Source organism: Neomonachus schauinslandi, chromosome 1 (genome assembly GCF_002201575.2).
Source record: "Neomonachus schauinslandi chromosome 1, ASM220157v2, whole genome shotgun sequence".
Lineage (NCBI taxonomy): Eukaryota > Metazoa > Chordata > Mammalia > Carnivora > Phocidae > Neomonachus > Neomonachus schauinslandi.
The window spans coordinates 55,985,877-56,012,327 of record NC_058403.1 but is presented as its reverse complement, the minus strand read 5'-3'; the positions used below and the strand labels follow the sequence as shown (position 1 = coordinate 56,012,327).

Below are 26,451 nucleotides of genomic sequence, written 5' to 3'. Positions count from 1 at the left end.
TCCAAATAAGATTACTGTCTCCAATTACACTTTGGAAAGTGACTATCACAATACAAGTACTTTTACCATAGTTCACACTGGTACATTTTATTCTAAATTAAATATTCTTCTTATCAGCTTAGGAAGATTTTTTAGAGGAGGCTGAGATGTAAGAGCCATTTTGACTATGGGAAGAAAGCACTTTGAAGTTTAATAATCAGAAATGGAGAAGGAGGCTATTAAAGAACTGGGGTAAAGGCATGGGAATAACAGAAGTCAGATGTACTAGGGAGATCTCTCAAACAGAAGTCTCAAAATTGGGGTAGGTGCACTTATATATTAACTAATATTAGGGCACAAATATGTGAAATAAAGACCTTCCTGGAAATGCTGGGATAAAAGATTGCTATGCCAATACCTAGGAGAGTTTTGATAATAATCAATAGCCTGAGAGAGTCTCCTCATAGTATTTTCATGTCAATTTTCTATTATTTCTATTAATTTTCTATTATTAATCTCTATTTTCTATTATTAATCTCTATTACTATTCTCTGCTGGGAAATCAAGCACTGGGGTGGGCATCAAGACCCCACTGGCATTGCACACTTCACAATATGAAGGTAGCTGCCTAAAACGACTCTCCATTTAAGTCAGCTTGATTTAACCATGGACTCCGTAATTGAATCTACTCTAAAGGAAGAGTCTTAAAAAAAGGGGGAAAAAGTCACTCAGCAATGCTTACTATAATTCACTGAATGAATGAATGAACATTGTAAGTTTAGACATAGGGATAACATTTAACTTAGGTAATATATTATTTACATTATTCTCTCAAAAGTCCATACGGAGCCTTTACCCATTTCTTGTAACTTGTCAATAAAACTTCAAGGAAAAAAAACAAACAAACAAACAAAAAAACCAAAACCAAACAACAATTGGCCAGGACTAAAATCAAGACTAAGTAGCCAAATTCAAAGTAAAATTAGATTGATAATGTCCATGTAAAATTTAATTCACAAATAATGAAAAAGTCTATTCTCTGAAAACAATTTAGTTGCTTTGTTCTGAACATTTAAAATAATTCAGTTCTCTGTCCAAACTTCTTTACCTAAGGAGGAATCACTTCCAGGGTGCCTGGGTGGCTCAGTTGGTCAAGCATCTGCCTTTGGCTCAGGTCATGATCCCAGGGTCTTGGGATCGAGTCCCACCTGGAGCTCCCTGCTCGGTGGGGAGTCTGTTTCCCTCTCCCTCCGCCCCTCTCCCCCTACTCGTGTGCTCTCTCTCTCTCATAAATAAATAAAATCTTTAAAAAAAAAAAGGAATCACTTCCAATAAAGGAAATCATGACCTTTTATATAAAGGCAACTATTAGGTCCTCTAAAATTTGGGAGGAAATTTCACTGTACTCAGCTTAATGCATTTAATTTCAATAGTTCTTTTACTTTTACTTACCCATGAGTCAATCAAGAGTCACCCCTAATTAAGACTTATAGTTCCCTGATGGCAATATGAATTTAACACAGGTCTCAAATAAACCACTCAAGATTTCATGTTCTGATTGTATCTCAAGTATGAATAGTCTAAATTTAATTCTTCATAAACCAAGGAAAAAAACACAATTTAAGTAAATTAATGGTTACGATAATACCTTTCTACCTGGGTTGCAAGTAGCATTGAGCCATTAAAAGTTTGTTTCCCCAAAGTTTAGCATTACATCTGAGTTAATGCTTCAGACTTTAACATGGTTTATGAGGTACTTTAAAAATATTTTGGTGATAACATTAAAAAGTTGAGATTCATTTCCAGTTATTATGAATTAATAGTGATAATTCTTTGGAAATGATATTACAGGCTGAGATCTTGTTACATATCTTGCTCAAAAACAATGATAGACTGACTATAAAATTCCTGTTTAAAATAAATTTTCTAGGTATTACACAGGCAGAAGGATGAGGTAACACTGTATATAAATTCTGATATCTTCCCTGTTCCCTCAAATTCCTGGAACTATCCTCAGCTAGCTTGGGAAATTCTGATTTCACAAACAATTTTTTTTTTTAAAGATTTTGTATTTATTTATTTGACAGAGAGAGAGACAGCGAGAGCAGGAACACAAGCAGGGGGAGTGGGAGTGGGAGAGGGAGAAGCAGGCTTCCTGTCGAGCAGCGAGCCCGATGTGGGACTCGATCCCAGGACCCTGGGATCATGACCTGAGCCGAAGGCAGACGCTTAACGACTGAGCCACCCAGGCGCCCTGCAAATCCTTTTAATATCCGAGTCAAAAGAAGCAAGCTTGATTATTCCAAACATTGGTACTTTTTGTTATTCAATATAAAAAAAATATTTACTAATTTCCCCACCAATGTCAATCCCATGATTGTAGATACAGGTTTTATAGAAATTATAATTTTTACGTGGAACCTTAAGTTTTTTTCATTGGCAACAAACACTGTCAGTTATTTGCCTTGAGTGACAGGTTCAGTTCATTGATTTGTGAGAAAATGTCTGCAAATTATTCAAGCCTGAATGGCACAGTTTGTTAGTCATTCTTTTAAGTAAAAATGGTGTTCCACAAAAAGGCACCTAATTTCAGCTTGGAATTCAAGCACACAAGCACTTTATGCATATATCCAATCTAATCACACAGAATATTAATACACACACATATATTTACATATACAAACCAAGTGTTTGAAATCTTGAAAACTGATCTGTGTATTCCAACACCTGAAATACTGTTCATAAAACATTTTCCAGGTTGCTAAAAACTTTTTAAGTTACCAAAAATCCACTGACATATGGTTACTTTTGCGTATGTGATTACCAAGGAGGAAAAAAATCTCATGATATTTCAAGAGATTAGAAAGCTTTTAATAATATGTCAGCATTGTGCAAATAACTTCAAGAGCCACACTCCCTACAGTATTACTGCTTGACTGAAATTCCTGCTATGATCCTCAGTAAAGTCAAGTAACGGTATCTACTTCATGGAATCTACTAGCCCTGACTTTCCAAGAATAAATGCTATTTTAGACTGAACCAGAGTATTCTAAAAGATCTACATTTACATCCAGATTTTTTCCATATCAGACATCAAACTCTATTTGTTATGTATATTTTTCCTGAAAATGATTGTTGATTTGGGAAATATTTTTTCACATCAGAGTATACAACTCTCCCAATACAAGGCTAAAATACAGCATTATTCATAAAATGGAAATTGTTGCCCAAAATTGTAATACAAAGAAATTTTATATCAGTGTTCAGTATTTTGTACTGGATTTGAAGCTGAATGAGATAAAGAAACCCACTAAACTGTAAGCAACACTGGCCAGTCTGAAAAATACTGGTCTATAAGAGTGGGAAAGCAATTTCTAGAACAATATGTATTCTATGATCACATTTGTGTTAAAAAAATATTTGCAGATGTAAATATGGATGATATACACATGAACATAAATTCATGGAAAAAAGTGTGGGAGAATATTTAAATTCATAAAAGTGGTGATTGCTGGAGAAGGAAATTATGTATTTGGTGATGGAGCAATGAAAAAGGGCTTTCACAGTTGACTATAAATTTCTGTAGTTTCTGATTTTTTTTGTTGTTCCAAAAATATACTTACGGATTACCTATATAATGTTAATCAACGTAACAAAAAGGTAAAATATACTTTAATGTCATTAAGTTAATATTTGTTTCCTAAATGAAGACTCAACTTTCGTAGATTACCTAATACATGACAAGCGGGTGGTATTTCTTAATTAACCTTTGCCTTCAGGCAAGACATTCCTTTTTATTTCCCTCACACTTATATGCATGCCTCCATGCATCTTCTCTGCAGTATGGTAATAGCTCCCATTCAAGCAAACTGCCTCCTCACAGTACCAGGCCTCATTCTCCTAATTTACACTGAGAAGAAAACTTCTCAGGGATGAGTGTTGGCACCATTACCACAAAAAGCAATAATCATACAAGGTGGACAAATGTGGGTAGTGAGGAAGTGCTTCCTTCTGTGGCTTCCCAAGGGTAGAACACTGATGGGTAGAACAAGTGGGACTCTGTTCCTTAAAGCCATGTAGGCATTTGGGAGCATGGCCTTGTGACCTAGTTATCTAGGAAGGCTGAGGGCTAATGACTTCAAGCAGGAATTACCACATCACTTTAAAGGTGACAAGTTACCTAGTGAAGTGGAACATTACAAAGGCATTTAGTATTACAACATGCTATCACTGCACAAACCTAATCAGATGGTAATGACACACTTACATATTTCTTGGTAACCGAGACACAGTTCTGTGTATTTTACATTTTGAGATCACACATGACATTATAATGCATGAATTATAACAAATTATCTCACTGATGGATAATGATTTTAGCCTATTTTTTTTTTTTGAGGGAGATTGCGTGCGCAAGTGCGCCCATGCGCAAGTGCGCCCATGCGAGCCGTTGGAGGCGCAGGGGAGAGAGAAAATTTTAAGCAGGCTCCAAGCCCAGGGCAGAGCCTGAAGCAGGGTTTGATCTCACGATCCTGAGATCATGACCCTAAGATCATAACCTGAGCCTAAATCAAGAGTCAGGCACTTAAATGACTGAGCCACCTAGGCACCCCTAGCCTAACTTATTTTTTTTTTTTTAAAGATTTTATTTATTTGACAGAGAGAGATACAGCGAGAGAGGGAACACAAGCAGCGGGAGTGGGAGAGGGAGAAGCAGGCTTCCCGCAGAGCAGGGAGCCCAATGCGGGGCTTGATCCCAGGACCCTGGGACCATGACCTGAGCCAAAGGCAGACGCTTAACGACTGAGCCACCCAGGCGCCCCTAGCCTAACTTATTCTTAAAAGCTTTATAGAATTAGGAATTATTTCATCTCCAACTCAAGTTCTGACTCTCTTAAGCAAAATGACAGCAAATAGCTAACCCTCAGCAATATTTTATAAAACCAGTTTTATAGCTAGAAGAGAAAAACAATCACATTTTTCACCTAATTTCAAGATGAGGAAAAAGTCACAATGTTACTAAATGGTCTCTGATTTCCAAGTCTAATGTTTGTTACTCATTGCAGGTGCTCTCCCACCAATTTTCTTTCTAAACTTTTCATTACTTTTCCATATGGCTCTTATTTCTACCCAGGTTTATGCTTTTGAGTATGCAATTTACTATAAATCAAATTACTCTAATCAACAACTGAGTAATTGCATCACACGCATCATAACTCCTACCTCCAAAAGCCAGGAAGCCTTCCCTAACTCTAAGGATTCTAAAAATTGTAGTTTCTAGCACTGTCAACTCAAATCACCCAAGAAAAATCTTCCTTTTGTGTTTATTTGGTAGCTAAATACATATATAGCAATCATATTTTTTAAACGAAAACCAAGGACAGATGATGATCAAAACCAAATAATTTTCCCCCGATTCATAAGCTTTTATAAATATTTAATTTGAAGATATTAAATAGTAAGTTATATAGTCAGTTGGTTTTATAGACAGGAATGAAATTATACACAGTTAGGGTCGTCCTAGAAAATTACCAACAACATTCTAAGAGAATGCCCAAAACTAAACCTAGAAATCCTCTGATTAATTACTAGCTTTGTGGAGGGAGGAAGACAGCTTTCTTTCTGCAGCAGTTAACAACAGCTCTAGCTAAATATTTTGTTGACATTCCACACTACTTGTCAAGTTCATTTATTTGCCAAGAGAGATGTGAGGCTACACTCTTTCTGTGAAAACAAGGGGTCTGAAAAGATGGCACGTCTCACCCCTCAGACACCAGCTTCTGTTAAGACAACAGAGCAGGTGACCCCTGGCAATGACTGCGAAAGCCAGGGAACGAATGTTCCTCCCCGCCCCGTTCTCAGGCAGGAGACTATCTGGTCAACTAAGATATAGCAGCTAACAACATCTTTTTTTTTTTTTTTTAAGATTTTATTTATTTATTTGAGAGAGAGAGAATGAGAGACAGAGAGCATGAGAGGGAGGAGGGTCAGAGGGAGAAGCAGACTCCCCGCAGAGCAGGGAGCCCGATGCGGGACTCGATCCTGGGACTCCAGGATCATGACCTGAGCCGAAGGCAGTCGCTTAACCAACTGAGCCACCCAGGCGCCCAGCTAACAACATCTTAACACATATATTCCCTTGGAGTTTTCCCACCAAATTAAATTAATTGGTGGGCAAATAATTTGCCTTATTTGAGCTGAAGATACGAAACATATCTTTGGAGGAAAATACTATAGAATATTCCCACAGGTAAAAACAAACAAACAAACAAATCCAATATAGGGTCAGAGCCCCAAAAGGTTACATGGAAAAACGAAACTACTAATGCTACGAGTAAAAGTATTCAAATATTCTGATGGTTTCAACTTTCCCTAAGAGAGCATATTAATCTAGGTACAGAACATGAGATAGAAGCATTTAATCAATACCTTCACATGAATTATTACAAACTAATTCCAAAAGAAAATTTAAAAGTTATCATAAATGTAATATGAGGACCAATATTCGTACCCAGAATTTTAAACTGGAATATAAACCTTTTGCTGCTAAATAAAGAATGCTAAAATTTAGACCTTGAGTATACTGAAAAGAAACACACCCTACCAAAGGCATTCAATTTTTCTTTTATTTTATATAAAAATGCATATTTTACAATGAGTCTATATGTCAATAAAACTATATTAACAGTAAGTCTTTGGCCATAAATTTTTAGTAAAAATCTCTACTCTTAATACAGTGTTACTTTGTTCCATCCACACTGGCTATCACATCTTTTCTTACCAATTTGTCGACAAAGTTTGATCCTTTAAGTGTTTCAGAGAAATGATTATGTGTTATTATGCAACATTTAATGTATAATGACTAGATAATACTCAAATAAAATACACTGCTTACTATTTTTTATTTCATTTTATTTTAAGTATAACCATGAACACATACCTGATATAGATCTTTTTGAGGCAAGGGTGGGGATCGTTCCTCATACATGGGAGGTGGTTTATGTGTGGGTGGAAGGTCGATCCTGCATTAAAAATGTTAATAAATGTGACTGCAACATTTAGCAAGAAAAAAAAGAAAGAAAGAAAAGAAAGAAAAAGGGGGAAAACAAGGTTCTCTTAAGTTTTGAGAACCTCACACTAATATTTATATTAGTGTACACACTGAGTTCTTATATTTCCATTAACCTATCACAGATGGGGGAAAAAAAAAAACCTGGTTTTAAACTTCCAATGTTTAAAACCAATCTAATTGATTCATTTAAAGAAGTAACTCAAATGGAAGCATTTTTCTGAAAATTATTAAGTAACCTAGTACATAACCAATTTACTTCAGTATTACACATTTTTCCATCTGACTATGCCTACCATCATTTTAAAGATAGTCAAACGTGTGCAATGGAAGGCAACGTGTCATAAAAGTAATTTAAAAAACCATATCTTAAAATGATAATGAAAAAAAATTATACTGCTTTTTGGAAATACTTCCAAACTAATTTTCAAAACCCATGGTTACTCTTAGAATATCCATCATGCAAATTAAGATTTTTCAATCTAAAGACCATTATAAATCTTGTCACATGAAATAAAGAGGCCATTACATCCTCAGGGAATACATTTATTTTTGCCAAAATAACCTAATAAACTTTTAAAAAACATATTTTCATGTATTTAAGTATTGCTGTTATAATAAAAATAAAATTAAGTATATCTGGTGGCTCTGAATTTTAGAGAACAATTTTTTTATATATTCTCATACTTTTGAAGTTCAAAGATAACTAATTTTCAATACATGTGATGACTAAATCAAACAGAAATGTTACCTATATTAAAAAATAAAAAGAATGAAATCTATAAAGGCCAAAGTAATTACAAATTCTCTGTGGCCTAATAACTTTTCAATGTGGGCATGAAATAATAATTTTAAATGAACAGAATTCAAATAACAAATAAAATGGTTACATGGATGTAATTATTTAGCCTACTAGTAAATTATGTTTTTGAAATTATAGAAAAGCCTGAGATAACTTGGAAACTAAAATGAAGTTAGCCACATGCTACTCCTGAAATAGTAAAGAACTATACAGATTATTACTACATATAAATATTTTAACTATAAATATTAAAGAATCAGTGTTACAGGTGTTGCATTGAAAAGGTACTTTGCAGTTCTTATTTAAAGGTAATTATTTCCCTTCATCTAATGAAAATCACAGCAAATTTATAGCTCCAAGGTTCCATCAGTCATTTGGGTGAGAAAACAGGCCCATGGAGGTGATGTGACTTGTTCAGGATCACACCACTACTTTGATCATGATAGAGCTGAGACTAACACTCAGTTGTCTTTAATCTAAGAAGATCTATGCTATACCTGTGCCAGATTAGAGAGGCAGAGACATATACAAGGCATTTATGAAGACAGAAGAAATATATTCTTTGAGAGACAGCCTCATGTCCTGATATAAAAATATTAGTAACTACATAAGAAATAATGCCATTTGTATAAAACGCCACAGTTCATAAGCAACATCTTATTCTACTCATCACAACCATGGAAGGTAAATAGGAAAAATATTATTCACATTTCACAGATGAAGCAACAAAGCTGTTGATGGAATTCAGTGAATTGGGACATTGGTCTTTTGATTCTACAGCGAAGTGCAATTTATGCTTTAACATTCTGGCTCAATGACTAGGCCCAAAATACTGCTTTCTCTTTAAATAAAAAAGTTGCACATTTTGTAACTCACCAAAACCAAAATTGTTTAAGGAAAAAAGCTTTAAAACTTTATTTGATAATTCTTGGCAGTTGAACATTAATAAGATCTATCTAGACATAAGACTGGCATATACAATCTGGAGAAGCAATTAAACTTCTAAGCTATTTTGAATCTCTCTTTCAACCACACTCCATCAAAGGCCTGCATTTTTATTCACAAGGCAGGACAAAATAAAGTGTCATTACGTTATCATCTGGAAAGATGTCCAATGTATTTGTAGGTGAAAAAGGTGTCTAATGTATTTGTCTCCAACGGCTCCTTGACACTATTTACCAAAACAGTACATTCTGATGCAACCATGGTCATCTCACAAAGATCTGTGTCTTTACTCCCATCCCTCAGACATTTTACACAAGTAGCTATAAAGATAAAGACTGACTCATACTGAATGTTGAACATGAGCAAAAAAGTTACTTACACTTTGTCAAGATAGGATGGTCTCTTTTTTCGAGGAGTCAGCAGGACAATCACAAAGACAGCAATGATGAAGAGAGCAAGAACAGCTCCGATTACAGCTCCAGCTACGGCTACGGAAGAGGTCTGCTTAAATGGGACATCTGTAAAGCAACAAAAATTAGGCCTTTCAAACAATTTTTTAAAAGTTCTTAAATTTGCATACCCTAATTTCTAAAATGTTCAAAGACTGATTGAAGCATGTTACCCAACAGCAAGCTTAGAGAACCCCTAATTGGATTCATTACTTTTTGTAGGATTATGCTAAGACCCTTCTTCCTTGCCAAGATGTCACCTTAGCACTTCAGCTTTGCTTTTTTTCAAGCTATGAAAATAATATTCCCAGTCAGATAGCAACAAGTGAATCTATTTTCTATGGGCAAAGAATGTCTGGAGGAGAAAAGGATGAAAACTATTTTAAATTCTTACTCTAAAAGATAAAACAATTTTTTTCATTATTCTTTGAGTTAACCAACAATATACACATTTACCATTTTTATACTAGTAAGATATAAAAGAAATTCTATTAAGGAAACCAAAGGGTTTCAAGAAGGGGCAAACCAAAGACATAAAAAATACCCCAGATCTAATAAATACAGTCAAAAATGACACTGTATATGTTTTTAAATAGAGGTATTATAAAAACAGCACTTGTTGCAGATAATTTCCCTTAATTCATGAACATTTAATACAAAGTACACTGAAGATAGTGTCTTTAGTACAAAATTAAATGGAAAATCATCCCTATCCCTTGGCTGTAAACATACTACATAATTTCTAAATACCAATTTCTCTTTCCCAGCCTGCACCATAAATTTTGTTAAGGATTTTAAAAACATATTTAGCAATTATCACTTCATACGATCCTGAAAAATTAAGTCAGTCTACTTTATGAACATTCAAATAAGGGAATTTACCTAAAACTATTGTATCTATGTATTTTCAAGTATAAATATTTGGATATGACAGTACAATCAATCCTTATGTGTAAGTATTTTGATAATTTCAGCGACATTAAACTTTTTGAGTAACAACCAAGTACCATCAATATACACAATTTTGTTTTATTTTCTAACCAATAAGATGTTTAAGATAATATTGTAAAAATGAAAATACTGCAGTTCTAAAGTTAAATATTCTGCCCAAGCTCATTCAATCAACAACTAGTACAGAACAAAGAGTAAAATAAAGCTAGCTGGGGTAGGCTAGAAACCCTCACCATTATGCCCTTGTTGGGAGAAAATGGTTTTTGCAATACCTAATGTAGACTCTCCTTTTGGGCCCCCACTTGGAAACGAAGAACTCTTAGCTTTCACTTAAATGGACATTCACATAAACTTCTAAATAACTGCAATGACCGCTGGAACCAGACATGGCAAATTTAAAGGAAATTAAAGCACTATCAGTTTTGAAATATGTTTCACCAACTTACCATCGTATTTCTATATAAATATATATTTAGAAGTATTTTCCAACTCTGTTTCTATTAAAATGTGAGTTGCATGGTGTTTTAGATTGCTTAAAAAATGTTTTACTTTTTTCTCAATTATAAAAATTTCCTTAGCAAACTATCAATCCTGTTTATTAATGAGTCATTTTATTAGTCTCATTCTACACTAAGAACCTTACGCCAGTATAAGTAACCCATTTCAGTAACCTTTCAAACACTGGTTAGAATCTAAAAATAGGGGCGCCTGGGTGGCTCAGTTGGTTAAGCGACTGCCTTCGGCTCAGGTCATGATCCTGGAGTCCTGGGATCGAGTCCCGCATCGGGCTTCCTGCTCAGCAGGGAGTCTGCTTCTCCCTCTGACCCTCCTCCCTCTCATGCTGTCTCTCATTCTCTCTCTCTCAAATAAATAAATAAAATCTTTAAAAAAAAAAAAAAAAGAATCTAAAAATAGTAAGATACACTTTTTTTTTTTTTTTAAATAGGCGCCATGGAGTGGAGCCCAATGCGGGGCTTGAACTCATGACCCTGAGACCAAGACCTGAGTTGAGATCAGAGTAGGACACTTAACCGACTGAGCCACCCGGATGTCCTTAGATAATACAATTATTTTAAGCAATATAACCAGCTTACTCATTCGGGATCTTACCCTTATTTGCTAATACATGCCTAGTTTATCTTCCTATTACTGCTCATTTCTCTAATCCCCACTATCTCCATTTGAATATGTGCTATACGAGGAAAGCTCTGAAATCCAAGCCAGTCAAATATTATTCTGCTCTTGTAAATGTTTAAAGATTTGGAATGACCTAGGAATAATTTCTACTCTACACTATCACTTTTCCCACTGTATAAATTATAGCTTTGTATTCAGTCTTTAACAATAGGTCATTTGAAACCTATTAAGGTTACGTGCCTGAGGTTATGTGACCAAGGCCATATACATTGTCAGTGGCACAAATAAAAAATCCCAACATGTCAAATACGCTACTTATGCCACACTAATTATTCTAAAGGTTTCCCTTTAAAGGAAATCTTGATTTTGCTAAAGGATAAAAAGCAGCCCTATCATTTTTGCCCAAGAGTACTGAATTCAAATTTGAGGGTTATCTTGATGGTAAGGACAAAGTTAATACCATATGTATAGTAATACTTCCAAAATTATTTTTGAAAAACTCAGGTTACTCTTTGAATGTAAGATTTTCAATGTACAGGTCATTATATATTCATCAAACTGCACACCTCCAAGAAAACCTTTCAGTTAATCTTAGCAAAGATATTAAATTTGATAGTGCTTGTAATAAAACATAATCACATACTTTTCATACCCTAAAGTAATTCCCAACTCTATACACTATTTTTCATATTCTTAAGTAATTCTCAAGTCCAAATAGACACTATTTTTAAACATTTAAGTTACAGTCTACTTATCTACTTCTGTCCCATTAGCCTTATAATTCCTAGCTCTAGGACTCTGTAACAGAGTTGACTGCATGTTGACCATAACTCTTCCTTCTGTCTTAATTGGGCATACTTATTTCACCGGGTTCCATTCATTCTTTATTCATAATTATCTTTTCTTTTTTGTATACCTCTTCTTAGTATCAGAACAGTCTAGCAAGTGCTGAAAAGAGCAATTGAAAGAAAAGCTGGGTATGAATCCATTTACCAATTGGATATTCTATATAGGTAAACTGACTATGTTAAATACATATATGGGATACATTTCATATTTCCCTTTCTGATTTTTCTACTAATTGACAAAAAAACTAAAGAATATATTTAAGGGTATTAACAGGTGATGAACACTAGTATGGAAGGAAGGGCTGAAATTTCTTGCATTCAAAAAGAATTTTAATGAAAATTGAGAATTTAGTTCTAACACTGTCTCCTCCACATCTGCCCACATAATCTACACAGACTCTGTAACAAAATAGAAAAAAAGCAAATGTATAAAAATTTGGCATTCTCAAACATTCAGCTAATTTACTGAGTGACTGATATGAAGCAACATTACTATCACCCAAGGAAATGGCCTACTAAATCTTAACAATAGGCTTACAATCAGTAGAAAATAAGACAAAAGCGTTAAAATATTTGACATTAAAGGATTGCTGTATGTGTATCTCAAAAGAATAGCTTCCTATTATCATGGCATCTATATCAACCCACATATATTGGAAACTCATCCACAAAAACAAAAGAAATAGCACTCCCCAATACAACAAAAAACTTACAGCCCATAACCAGAAGTATCATGCCTATGCCTCAAGGCGAAAACGTTCAAAAATCTGTTAACACATCATACCAAAAGAAACAATATAGATAGAAGAAATTTCATTACTTTTTGAAAAAATATACATATAACTACTAAACTGAATTTAAGTTTGTCTTTATTACTGATACATATGAATAAAAAATATGTGAAAGCTTTCGAACATGTGTTCACCTAATTCACATCTCACAAGATTTGAAAAAGAAATTCTACTCTATACAGTAAAATAGAGCTATTTGCTAAAACCACTTAAAATGGGTGGGTACAGAAATCTACAGGCACTTTTCACACTTACATTCAAACACTAGGTCCTAACAATTAATTGAAACATTGTTTCATTATTTCATTCCCTTCACCAAAACTTCAGTGATGTCATCACATGATTCACACATTAATGTGAATTATCTACAAACTTCTATTTGCTCCCATATCTATCACTGTATTACAGATTTTCCCCATGAATATATCTTATTTTTATTTTTCAATAGCCTCTTTAATGCTTACCTTTTCAATATATCTAGTTCTTTATATCCATCCAAATATTTATCTCACTACTTTTAATAAAAGTCCTCTCTCTGGGTCAGAACAACGTTGTCAGCATCTCATTCAACAAATTCTCAATAGTAACCTAATATGTGTCAGGCACGTGCTAAGTGCCAAGAAGGCAAGGATGAATTTTACATAGTCCCTATCTTCACCGTAGAGAGCAAAATCCCCAAAGTGGGGTCACAGAATCCATACATGTATATTTTCCAACATAGGGATTATCATCATTTATCCTGTCCTTTTTTTTTTTTTTTAGGATAAGTGATAATTACAAAATACATGTGTACTAGCACATTAATATGTGGACTGGCACTTGTAGCCCCACTTTGTCCAAATGTCAGGAGTTCACGTGCTACACAAAGCACCCACAAAATCCTGTGGGAAGTGTGGGGTGGGATAGTTCCAGAACGAAATCCAATAGACATGTGGTTGTTCCCTCTCAGCACAGTCAGCATACTGTGACCCACTGTGATATATGAGAGCTCATGAGTGAACTAGTAACCACCCTCGATTTAACGAGAGGTCAAGAATGTAAAGGAGGCATGACATGGGTGCCCTGGGTGACAGGTGAACATCTGACACATAGACCAAATGAGGGTATGGTGCTAATCCATGTTATATATTAGTAAACATTTATTCCCAGTAGATGTCATTCCTGCAAGGAACTGGCAGAATGAAGAGAACACCAATAATGAAGATGCAGACAGTGACAAAACCCCCCCAAAACAGCAATGCAAATATCTAACTCTTAATGCATAAACTTGATCAGTTACATTATGAAGTAAAACCATAGCCATATAATCAGATGTGATGGGTCAACCAAAAAAACTGAAACACATTAGAAGACCAAATAAAATAAGATAAAGGTTTACATTCACTCTTATTAATGATAAACCTCACACTAGACACATACTGTGCTAAAGTAGTAGGTAATATGAGGGGTGAGGTTATTTGATTAGCAAAACATTGAAAAAACCAAACATTCTGAACAGGAGACTAGCTCTAAAAACAGTAGTTGGGATTAAAACTGTTAAGGTCCCCAACAGTGTACTTCTTCCACTTAAATCTACTTGTTTTTGAGAGGTAGCATTTTAGCTACTAAGTATCAAAATAAAAACCATATATCAAAATATACTGAATATGGAATCAAATCCCTGAATCACTGAATCAAAAGTCTAAAACCAAGATAAAAAAAAACAAAACAAATGAACAATCATATGGTTTGAGCTGGACCTTGAATATGGAAAAGGGTGGAAAGGAAAGCTCAGGTAAAAGCAGCATGGACGTAATTATTCAGACATCAAAGCACATGGTATGGTAAGAAAAACAGTTAACAAATCTAGACATTAAGTAGGTTCCCGCTTAGATCTAGGCTTTGAGCATCTAATGACTGCTTAATATCAAAAGAAAAGCAGGTATGATGTGCCCTCCGACAGAAGATACCACCACTTAAGTAACTGCCCCCCACCCCAAATTAAACCTTAACCTTATAAAGTTTCCAGACCTGACAATTTACAGAAAATAGAGAGGTACAACTGGCACAATCCAAACCAGGAAACTGCAGGACACACATGAAGCCATTTCCTCAACAAATAAATCACAAGGCAAAAATCAAGGGAGGAGGGGAGTGCCTCACAGAGAATATATAGATTGAAAGATACAATATATGGATTACATTCAGATACTAAATAAAACTGCAGATTAATTTTTTGTGTAATAATAAATTTGTGGTTACTTTTCCTAAATGTTCCTTCTCTTTTAGAGCTGTGTGTTGATACATTTATAGATGAATTAATGGCAGGAGGTATTATGTGGGTAAGAGTTTAAATGGAACAAGATTGACCATGAATTGATAATAATTGAAGGAGGTACATGAAGGTTCATTTCATTATTCTATCCTACTTTTGCATAATTTCCCAAAATACAGTGTTTTGTTTTTTTTTTAAAGGGAGGCCAGCCTTCTAGATTTAGTTACCTCTGGCTTTTAGATCACGCTGTCCCTTTAAGACTAGGTGCTTCCTGAGATATTTCTCATAAATGAAACTGTGAAATTAGATATCATATCTCTATAGAAATATTATACATGTAGGGAAATGGGGCCTTGAATTATTCTTTCAAGTTTTTAAGATTATAAACTTATCCTACTAAACTCACTTTCACTCTGCTTCACCCATAGCATCCAGCCAGAACAGCAGAAAAGGTAAGTGAACTAGGACAACCCAAAATTGAATCAAGTTTTAGCCTCATAAATTGAAATGAACATGATAAAATAACTATCATCAAGGTTCAAGAAAATGACCCCTAAGGATATATACAGTGAAAGCTTTTGTAAGCAAACCTATCACTACTCAACTCAAAGTACATAGGTTCCAAACCAAACCAAACCAAACAAAAACAAAAAAACTTGCAGCTTACTGGAATAGGAGAAAACAAATATTAAACAGAAAGCATTTTTCAGAACATAGAAAAGGTGATATGCCATGTACACTATTCCAGATATTCTTTCATGCATGAATTTCCATTGGTATAACAAGAGGGAAACCAAGCTTAATCCAGTCAAACTGTATGCTATTTAAAAACAAAAACAAACAAAAAAACTGCTGCTTGCTTTAAGATAAAGTTTAGGAAAACAAGTATAATTTTAAACATCAGAGATAGAAAACACGGAGGTAATTACAATTAGAAACAATGGCATTTATAAAGAAAGCCATTATAACGTTTATAAGTGAAAAACACTAAATGCCAACTTACAAAATATTTCGTGAAATATGTTCATCCAAATGAAAGCCAATATATATAATTTAACTTATGTCAAACTCACAACAGCAAAAACATTCAAAATTTGTTTTAACTGCTAAGACTAGAGAAACAGATAATTCATGATTGTGGAGAATGCTATTCATAATGTGTAGATAGGAAATAGGAATTAAATGGTCAATTAAAAGCAAATTCTATAATGGCTAACCTACAAACTTAGATGCTCTCTCAAACTTTATTTAACTGTATCCTTAACCTGATAGAGTCTTATTTGGTAAGAGAAATAAAATAGATTTCAAATTCCCACAAAAACTTAATTAAAATATAAGAACTAGGTTATACATACAACACACACACACACACACACACACACACTCCATCAAATAACATAACGAGGACAAAGAAGGTAATACAGAGACATAGGTTTGTTATAGAAATATGCCTCTAAAGAATTTTTAAAAAACTTTTATTTAAAGATTTGTTGCATGGCTATTAGGGCTACCACCTGATAAATAACTTGGTAAAAAATACCACTAGTACAAATTAAAGTTAAATCCAAACCCAATACACCAAAAATTTGAAAAAGGAGATTCTTAGGGATGATACATTTCCAATTAACAAGTAAACAGAAAGAACAATTAAATCTGTATATCATTCCTCTATTAGAATTAAAAATTCAATATGTGTACCATTTTTTCCTTTCTTATATTTTACACTGATCATACCTCCACACATTCATAACTTCTTATTCATATACCTTTAGTATTTATCAAAAACAAAATTAAACTCAAATCAGATGTTTTCACATATAAAATTGTTATATTTATCTCAATTTTTGCACTCATACATTGTACTTCCTACAAGCCCTTCTGCTACACATTTAGCTAGGGTTATCTTTAGAAAATGTTCCTATATATGGCTATCAGAAGCAATACTTACTACTGAAAAAAAACCTTAATGGTTTCTTTAAATGTTAGACTTATCAAATAGAAACCTTTTAGGCACATGGTAAAATACTAAATATTTCAACTATAATGTATTACTCAAATGTCACTTTTAAAGTTAACCCCTAGCCTATTAAAGTTTTAATATATTTTAATAAAAATGGCAGGAAAAAATAAAAGTTGCATTCATCATCCCTGCATTACTGAAATATTTTAACCAGTGTGAAAGAAAACCCTAAAGTGAATACAAAAATGAAAAGTCAGTTCAAAGAATAAAGAAACAAAAATGAACATGGTCAAAATAAAACATTCTTCCATCTTTTCCAGAAAAAGAAAAGGATTTTCATATGTACCTATCAATTAGTTGTGTATATCACGGATATTAAAAAATTAATTTAACAAAAATGTTTAATGACTATTCATGTTCACAAATAAGTTTATATGTACAGTAAACAAAGTTCTAATAAACAGCAGTGCAATGCTTCAAAAAGTCTTAACTAGTATCAGATTCTTACAATTTTGAAATCTTTTAGTTTGCCAAATGATTTAGTTTAAGGATACAGAATGTATCACTCACTTGTAGTTTTCCATGTCAACCTCTCCCCTCTGCCATCAAAAAACAAAACAAAACAAACAAACAAAAACAAAAAAGCCCACCCTAAACACATAATGGCCACAATATAAAGGAAGGTCTTAATCACTAAGTATTTATATTTTTGAAATGCAGTTCTTAAAATACATTGCTAACTTCCTTCAAATAATACTCAAGTTGAGATTTATACAGTGATTATCCTGCTCAGATTCATGTAGCATTTCAAACCATTGCTCTAAAGATGAAATTGTGAACAAAAAGCCACAAATTCACATCTTCCATGGCAAGAATTTTAGATCCATCTTTCTTGTGGCCATATTAGTGCTGGTATTTAAATTAAAACATAAACTCTACTTCAATCACAGGGTATTACCAATAAAGTTTTGCTTCCAATGACTTGGACCAAACAGTCTTAATATTTGTATATCAGTGGTTAAGTATATTAAAGCCAGATAGTCTTAACAATGTATCAGTTAGCTTACCTGTATCCTTAGCTGATATATTATAGTTTTAGACTAAGTGTGTGAATGTTTGGGAAGAGAAATAAAATAGGCTCCTAATTTCCACAAAATACTGCTAGTTCAAAGAAAGGAAATTGTTATAATCGTTTAGAATAAGGCCTTGACTACTTGCAAAATTCTATGAACATGTTAGAACTTTGCCTTATAAAACATTCCTTTAGATTTGATGAGAATCATCAGGATTTGGGTGGTTGGGGGGTAAAAAAAAAGTACCTACTTTGCCTTTTTATTAACAAAATAATTTATTTATGATTTTCCTACTAACTTCCACTTCAATTCCCTGGCAAAACACCTAAGGCAATTCTACACAGTCCTTTTTCAAATGAATCATCAACAGAATAAACATATTCTTCGGGCTTCAAAATAGTTGTCATTATTACAATTTTATAGGACTCTACCGTAGAAGCAATTTAATTACCTCACAAAGAAGATCCACATTTGAAGATTTAGATAACATTTCTTTTTCAAAAGATACATGATTTCTGGAAAGAATATACTTAATGAATTATGCAAAAAACAAAAACAAAACATAAAACCTTATGATGTTTCCAGTTTTAATTGGAAAAACAAAAACCTTGAAACAAATACATACATTTAGGAGGAAAAGGAGGATGGTTTGCCAATATCTATTAGCAAGTGTTAGCGACTGGTTCTATAATTCAGACTTTTCTCATTAAACCTCAAATTTACAAGTTTGTACTAATTTTTCTATATATTTACCCGTTTGAACAACATCACTATTAGATGACTAAAACAAGATGGGCTAAAAAATTTTTTGTATAGTTTCTTGGCTGACATGCCTCATTTCTGAAAACCAGTACTCCAATGCTAGTTTACCCACGTTGTTCCATATACTGAAATGCCCTCTCTGAACTTTATTAAATGCATACCATCTTTTCATTATTATTCTTATATTTAGGACATAAAGCATTCAAACAAAACTATGCCACTTAACATACCAAAATCCATGTTTATACAACATTTAAGAATTGTCCTCCAGAGATGAAAAAAATTGTAATAATTATGTTTAAAAGGCATGTTTTTATTATAACTCTTGTATGTATTTTGGACAAAAATACTGACCAGCTAATTATGCTCTTCCACACATCATGTTCACTGAGTTTACTACCACAGTTTTAGTGCAACAAAATATCTTTGAAAAGCCACTCTACAGTAATTATGGCAAGGCTCATTAAAATGCAGAGGTAAAGATTCCATTTGTATAGAAACTTAGAAAATAATGTTTGAAAAGGAAAGGTGTTTCATCAGGCTGAATATTTTTTTGTATACTAAAAATATATATAAACATTTCTTGAATTAGTTTTATAGTCAATTTTGATGCAGTATCATTTAGTGGTGATAAATTTTGAGAGGTATATGTTTAACAAACATTATACTTGAGATTATAGTCTTAGGTAAACATTTAATACACAATGCCAAGGTAGTTTCCTTTTTTTTTTTCTTTTTAATTTCTGTACCAAAAAAGTCATACATTTAATGTTGACATTTCTTCTTACCTGTGTGCCTCAGACCAATAAAGTACTCTGCATTAAAATTTAAATCTTGAGACAGTAGTACAGCATTGAAAAAAAAAATTGTAAAGCAGCTCAGATACATTGAACCCAGATTTTACATTTTCATTTGTCAAATTAGAATATAAAAAGTAAGCTTGAAAATCAAGTTGAAAAAGCTTATTCTTCCTCAAGAAAAAGTATGAACAATCTGAAAATGATCAACTAGTATGAATGAAACATTGTACATAGATAAGTCACATTTAGTGGTTGCTAAACATACCACTCCCTCCTGGAAATTACCGAACCATCTACGTGTGAAACTAAGTCATCTTCATTGTCGTCGTAATGTTCATCGCTGACGAACTTCATTCCCATTTTTAGATCTTCATAATAATCCATTGGTCTTTCAAACCTACTGAGATTTTCTACATTGTTCCACTGCATTTTTTCAGGCTCTTCTAAATAGTCTTTCCGTATTAGATTGTTCACTGGATTTTTATTTTCTTTTTTCACACTGTCTGGGTAGGAATCAAGCTCATCTTGTTGAAGAACATCTATTTGTGATTCTTTTTGCATATCTGATGGCGGAATGTAGTTCTTGGCAAAGTAGTCTCCACGAAACGTCCGTCTTCTCCTATAGCAGAATATTCCAGCCAAAACACTTACAAGTACTATGAAGAGAGCCCCACCCACTACACTAGCAATGATTGTGCCAATTGTGTCATCCTTAATTGTTGCCAAAGTTGACAATGGGAAGGGCAACTTTTTTGGTTCTGTTGCTAGATCCTCGATGTCAGCTGTTGAGGGCTGCCACTGAACTGTAGGCTGAAGGGTGGTAGTAGTAGGAGGATCTAATGGAAACAGTAAAGATAGACAAGACACAGAAAGGCAAAGAATGTCAATGCAGGCTGATTCAGCGGCAAGTTGAAAAGACAGCACAGTTAATGAATATATATTCATAGTAACAATAGTTTTTCATTCTTAAGATCAGAATGTAGTGGTATTATGTATTTTTAAAAAATAACAAAACTGACATTTAGCCAGTTACCAATGAAGTAAAAGGAATGAAAAATTACCTATGGTGTAAATCCTAAATTATTCTATTCCAAGTTTAAGCATGGTATTGTACTTCAAGGAATACTTTTTTTTTTTTCTTTTTTTTAATGAAGAGCATTACTTAAGTGTCCTATACACAGCTGGCTTAAGAATTATCAGACAAAAAGATTAAGTAATCCAAATATACATTTTCTTAGCCAGAAGAACAAAGAAATAAAATGAAAGAATAAAAAAAAATTAATGTTTTCTTAATATACACCTTTACCTAATTTCATTTACTTTTATAAGATCTGAACTTATCTTTAAAAGAATGAAAAACTATAGATTCTTGTTAAGTGGCCATAGTATAAGCTGTTGGTTTAATAATTCTCTCAAAAATATTTTCCTTAAGTAAAGAGAACTCTTCAATTTTTAGAAAGGACATATGTAGTACATACCATTATTTAGTAATTTAAAATAAAAAGCGTATGTTTAAACTGTGTTAGCCAAATGGGCTATATTATCAAATGAGACTAACAGACAAAGACAAAGTAAAAACATGTTACCAAGTGTTATAAAAATGTCATCACCATGTCTATATCCCATGGGTAAGATATCTGAACATTTAGGAAGTTGAAGAATTTCAACTGTATCTGCAAAATTTAGTGTCACATTGCTTTAGTATGGAGTCTCAAAGAGTAGCTAATATTTTAGAGAGAACATTCTAATAATACTTAAATATTAGATGCAGATGATCCTGTGTATTGCCATTAGATTACAGAGTAAATAGCCATTAATATTAAAAAGCAACTAAACATAAATAGTAAAAATTAAAGATTGGTTAATTATCAATTAAGTGGTATTTGTAGGTCATGTTACACAAAACTCTAGAGTTGAAGAAAGGATGAGTTAAAAAATCTTGAATTTCTTCTTTGATAAAAATAAATGACCCGAATGGTAATTTCCTATAATTAATTTTTAAATGAGTGGTACTGATAGAGCTTTTAAAAAATGATTGTTAGAAAAATGCTAAATCTACATGGGGTAAGTTATTCTAAAATTACAAGCTAAAGAAAAATACTTACTGAAACAGGTTTCATCACGGAATGCCATATGTACAGAATGTGGTAAAAATTTAGCAAGTACAATATAAAATTTAACAAGTACAGTATAACTAATTTCCTATGAATTTAAACCAATATAACAGGCAATCCTGCCAAGTACTTTGAAGTGAATATTAGTTATCATATTATATGTAGAATCAAGGAAGGGTTTTAATTTGTAAGAACATATTATTCACTAGCTGAACAAATTCCATCTTAAAAAAAATTGTGGAATTGTAGGATCATTTCTAGTATAAAAGTAGTAAAGCCTATCATAGAATGCAACTTCAGAGAACCAGGATACTAAAGAAATAAAAATATATCATCTGTAAGACAACCCATGTATTTTCTGAGGTGGTAGGACTAATGGAAAAGTTTTAAATAATTATTAAATGTTATCTTTACAATGATTTCCAAAGGAAAAAAATTACAATAAACTGGCATCAGCATGTTTAAACGTTAAGTACAAATCACCTAAATAATTATTTGTAATTCACACATTTTTGTGCACATAAGATTTTAAAACTTTTTGACAGCTCTTAATCGAATGCTATTTTTCTCAAAACAGTGTATGCCCCTGAACGCTCACCCAGTATAAGATATAGAACTCATTATTTTTATCAAGTATCCCTTAAAAAAAAAAACACATTGGTATTTTTTATTTCTACTTGCAATGTTCTTTATGTAAACACAGAGGGATGGCCACTAATTAACTCAGATTTAACTTTCAGAAAATCTAACTAAAAAAAAGAGTAACCAACAAAACAAAAACAAAAACAAACCAAACAAAAAAAAGTCCCTATTTTAAAATCTTATATAATTTTGTCAGTGGTTTAGAAATTTTTTAACCTGCCATCTCCTCCTCAACCAGATAAAGATAGCATAGCCTCACTATTAATATGATTCCATGGAAGAGGGGCTATTGTTAATAATTATTTTGTATTTTAAGCAATGCACATATATAGGACAATGCACACAAGATATTTATTCACATTTCCGAATTCTTGCCCCACTCCAAAATAATTACACTGAGAGTAAGAATTTGCATAAGGAATCAAATGGACTATTTTGTAATCACTAATAGTTACTTATCATAATTTAAAATCCTTTCCCACAGCATTCCTTATTTCTTCACTGTTTTTTGATATTATTTGCAGAATGTGTAATAAATCAGTATGTAATGAATGTAATGAACTGGTAGACACTGTGAGTTCTCTACAACCAAATGAAGTTTTTTTTTTTTTTCAAATTAATGAGTTCTGTCAAACAGGAAAACAAATAGTCCAGTAAGGCATTTGTAGCTATAAAGTGTATTTTAGCCTAATATATTAAAAAAATAAATGAATTGATTTTTTTCTTTTAGACTTCATATGAATTACTTACATAACCAAAATCTATGAATTTTATAGTTTCCTAATTAAGTGTGGATTCTTATGCCAAATATTACACCTAATTCCTAAAATCAATAGGATTCAAAATTCAAGATTTGCACAGGAATATACTTTGAATTTTAGGCATGGGAGAACTTACATGATATATAAAAATTTGTTCCTCTACTCTCAAAGAAAAGTACAAAATATCAGGGGAAAACACACCAAGAACAACTAGAAAAATCACAATTTGCAGCAGTCATTTAGTAATGGACAAAGATTCACTGTACCTCCATGACTAGTAATTGAAGTTGAATATTGTAATCTTGGATCAATCACCTTTTGTCCAAATCTCACACTTACCAATGTGGAAAAAATGTAGAATAAAATTATAGTTTCCCTCAAACAGAGTTGCTAACTCTGTTCTGAGTAGATCTTTTAGTCTCCAGTCATAAGATGCATTCACTTTAGAAATATTTTTAAAAATCATTTCCTAAATTTTTTTTATCAATTTTAATACTGAGGTAAAAAAAATTTTCTAGAGGAAAAAGGGTACATATAATTTACAATAAAAAAGATCAACAGCTTGATTGTTTACTCTGGGTGAATTATAGCCTTTCGTTCTGATAAAAGCCTACTAGGATTTACTAGTCATTCTGGAAAGGCAGTTATTATATCTAGGATATTTCATGTCCTCCAAGAAGCTCTCAGGGATAACTAAACTCAACGTAGTGTACTGTATTAAACATTAAAGACGCTGGATAGAAAGGTAAAGTCTAATTCTAATGATTACTTAAAGAAAATCATCTTATATAATGCTATCTTTCTGAATCACTTAGTGGTAATTAACTGATTTTTTCATATTTACTCAAAATTTTATTTCCTCTTTTAGGACTTAGTAGAGGTTGATCAAACAATGCGTGAAGTTTATCACCAGTGTTACGTTATTTCCCTTGTCAAAGAAAATAAAGCTATATAAAAGCACATTCTAGATTTTTAATTCTTTCCTGATTGTTTTCTTCTCAAATATTTTCATTCATGCAAGAAAAGTTTACTGAACACCTATCACATGCCAAACATTACTGCAGATGGTGGAAATACAGTAGTGATTAAAGCAGATGAAAGGACTTATGTTCTAGTAGAAGTATAAACAGAAAAGCATATAAATAAAACATGTAGATGGTGTGTGGCCATAAATACTGTAAAGAAAAATAAGGCAGAAAAGGAGACAGGAGTAAAGGGATTAGAAAAGAGAAGTCTCAATTTTCAATTTTAATTATAGTCATGAAAGTGAAACTTGAGCAAAGACCTAAAGGAAGTGAGGGAAAGAGCTATAAGGATATCTGAAGAGCTTTCCAGCTGGAGAAACAGCAAGTCAAGGACTCTGAGGTAGCAATGTTCCTGTTATGTTCAAAGAACAGCAAGGAAGCCAGCAACAAGGCCAAGTGAGCAAGGGATATAATAAGAGATGAGGTCATCTAGGACCAGAGCATGTATAGACCGTTGTAAGTCGTTGCAAGAATTGGTTTTCATTGTGGGTCAAATGAGAAGTTCGTGAAAGGTCTGCAGGAAAGAAGTGACCTGATCTGACATGCCCTTTACAAGGATCATTCTGGCTGCTCTTTTGAGGATAAATTAAAAGTAGGAAGATTAAATGGCTCTTTTAATAATGAAGTAAGGGTTGCTGATGGCTTGGGTCAGAATACTCACAGCAGAAGTGGAAAAATAGTAAGGTTCTACATATAACGTAATGGAAGAGCTGCCATGGATTTATTGATGGATTGGATGGGTTATGAGAGAACAACTGAAATCAAGAATAAGCATCAGGGATTAAACCCTGAGCAAATATAAGGATGGAGTTACCAATGACAGAAAGGAGGGAAACTGTTGGAGGAAGAGGTATGGTGGCAAGGGGCAGAAGAAAAATCAGGACCTCGGTTTTGAATGTTAACCCATAAATGCTTATTATACCTCTACACAGAGTTAGTGATTTTAATAGGCAGTTGGACACATAAGTCGAAAATACTGGGAAAAGGATCCAGAATGCCAAAAGATATAATAAATTTAGGATATCATCAACAGAATCAGTATATATAAGAATGCCCAAATTGAGCCTTGATATTTAAATGATTACATAATAATACATTGAGCCTGAGATTTACAAGTAATATCCCACACCAAATTTTGTACAACAGAAACAAAAAGTAAGCATCCTTAGGTAACTACATTCTAAATATACATTCCCTGTGGCTTTAAGATCCAAGAAGTAAGGGAAAAGGAAAAGGAAAAGGAAAAGGAAAGGGAGAGACATTTAAGGGAAGAAAGGGAGACTAATAGACTAATATTTAATCTCATTCTGATTTCCACCAAAGCACTGCTACTGGCAGAAAGGGCTGGCTAGGGATGTACACAGCTCTAAGCTTCTTGTGAGATTCATGCAAAAATATATTTGCATCATCCCTATCATGTGCCAGGCACTAAGTAAGTACTGAGTATTCAACGGTAAATGAAGCAAACATAAATTGCTTAAATATGAGGATGGATAAAAAGTACACAAGTAAGTATACAACTACAAATTGTGGGAAATGCCATGAGAACATAATATGGGGGACTGTTCTTAGATTGAGTGATCATACAAAGAATATAACATGAAAGCAAGCTTAAAATTTCTCTAAAAATCTAACTATTCAGTTTTACATAATTACATAATTGCCATACAAACCTGCTTTTCTCAAGGTTCTCTTCCTTTTTCCTTTAATTTTCCATTGTTTAGACATGAAGATTGCTATATTCTTGTAGTCAGTAAGTAGATGCTCAAAATATTTTATATAATTTTTATAAATGAGCATTACATTGATAATTTGTTATTTATAGCCACACCCACGAAAAATATATTTTTAGCTCTAAATGTATTTTGTGAGTACCGAATTTATATACTCAAATTAATAAAACATTCATAGCAAAACTAATGGTAAGTTCTTAGTGGCTTAAGGACTGACAATAAGAAACATCTTAAATTTTATTTCATTAGAACATTTTCAGTAGCATTCCTACTTCACTCTCAGTAACTCAGTATGATATAGTTCCATATCGAGTGACAAACTATGTTATTTAATAACCCAGGTCATCAAAGTCAAT

At 33.0% G+C, this 26,451-nt stretch overlaps 1 protein-coding gene across 1 annotated transcript in view; it reads right to left on the bottom strand.

The window, feature by feature from the left end:
- The window catches only part of NECTIN3 (nectin cell adhesion molecule 3), a 113,373-nt gene that overhangs the window by 27,484 nt on the left and 59,438 nt on the right, over positions 1-26,451 (bottom strand). The window contains exons 6-7 of the mRNA XM_021692470.1: positions 9,175-9,313; positions 6,920-7,001 (exon numbers count right to left, since the gene is read on the bottom strand). Of these exons, the coding sequence (XP_021548145.1) occupies positions 6,920-7,001; positions 9,175-9,313 (221 nt within the window). The remainder of the gene's footprint in view (positions 1-6,919; positions 7,002-9,174; positions 9,314-26,451) is intronic.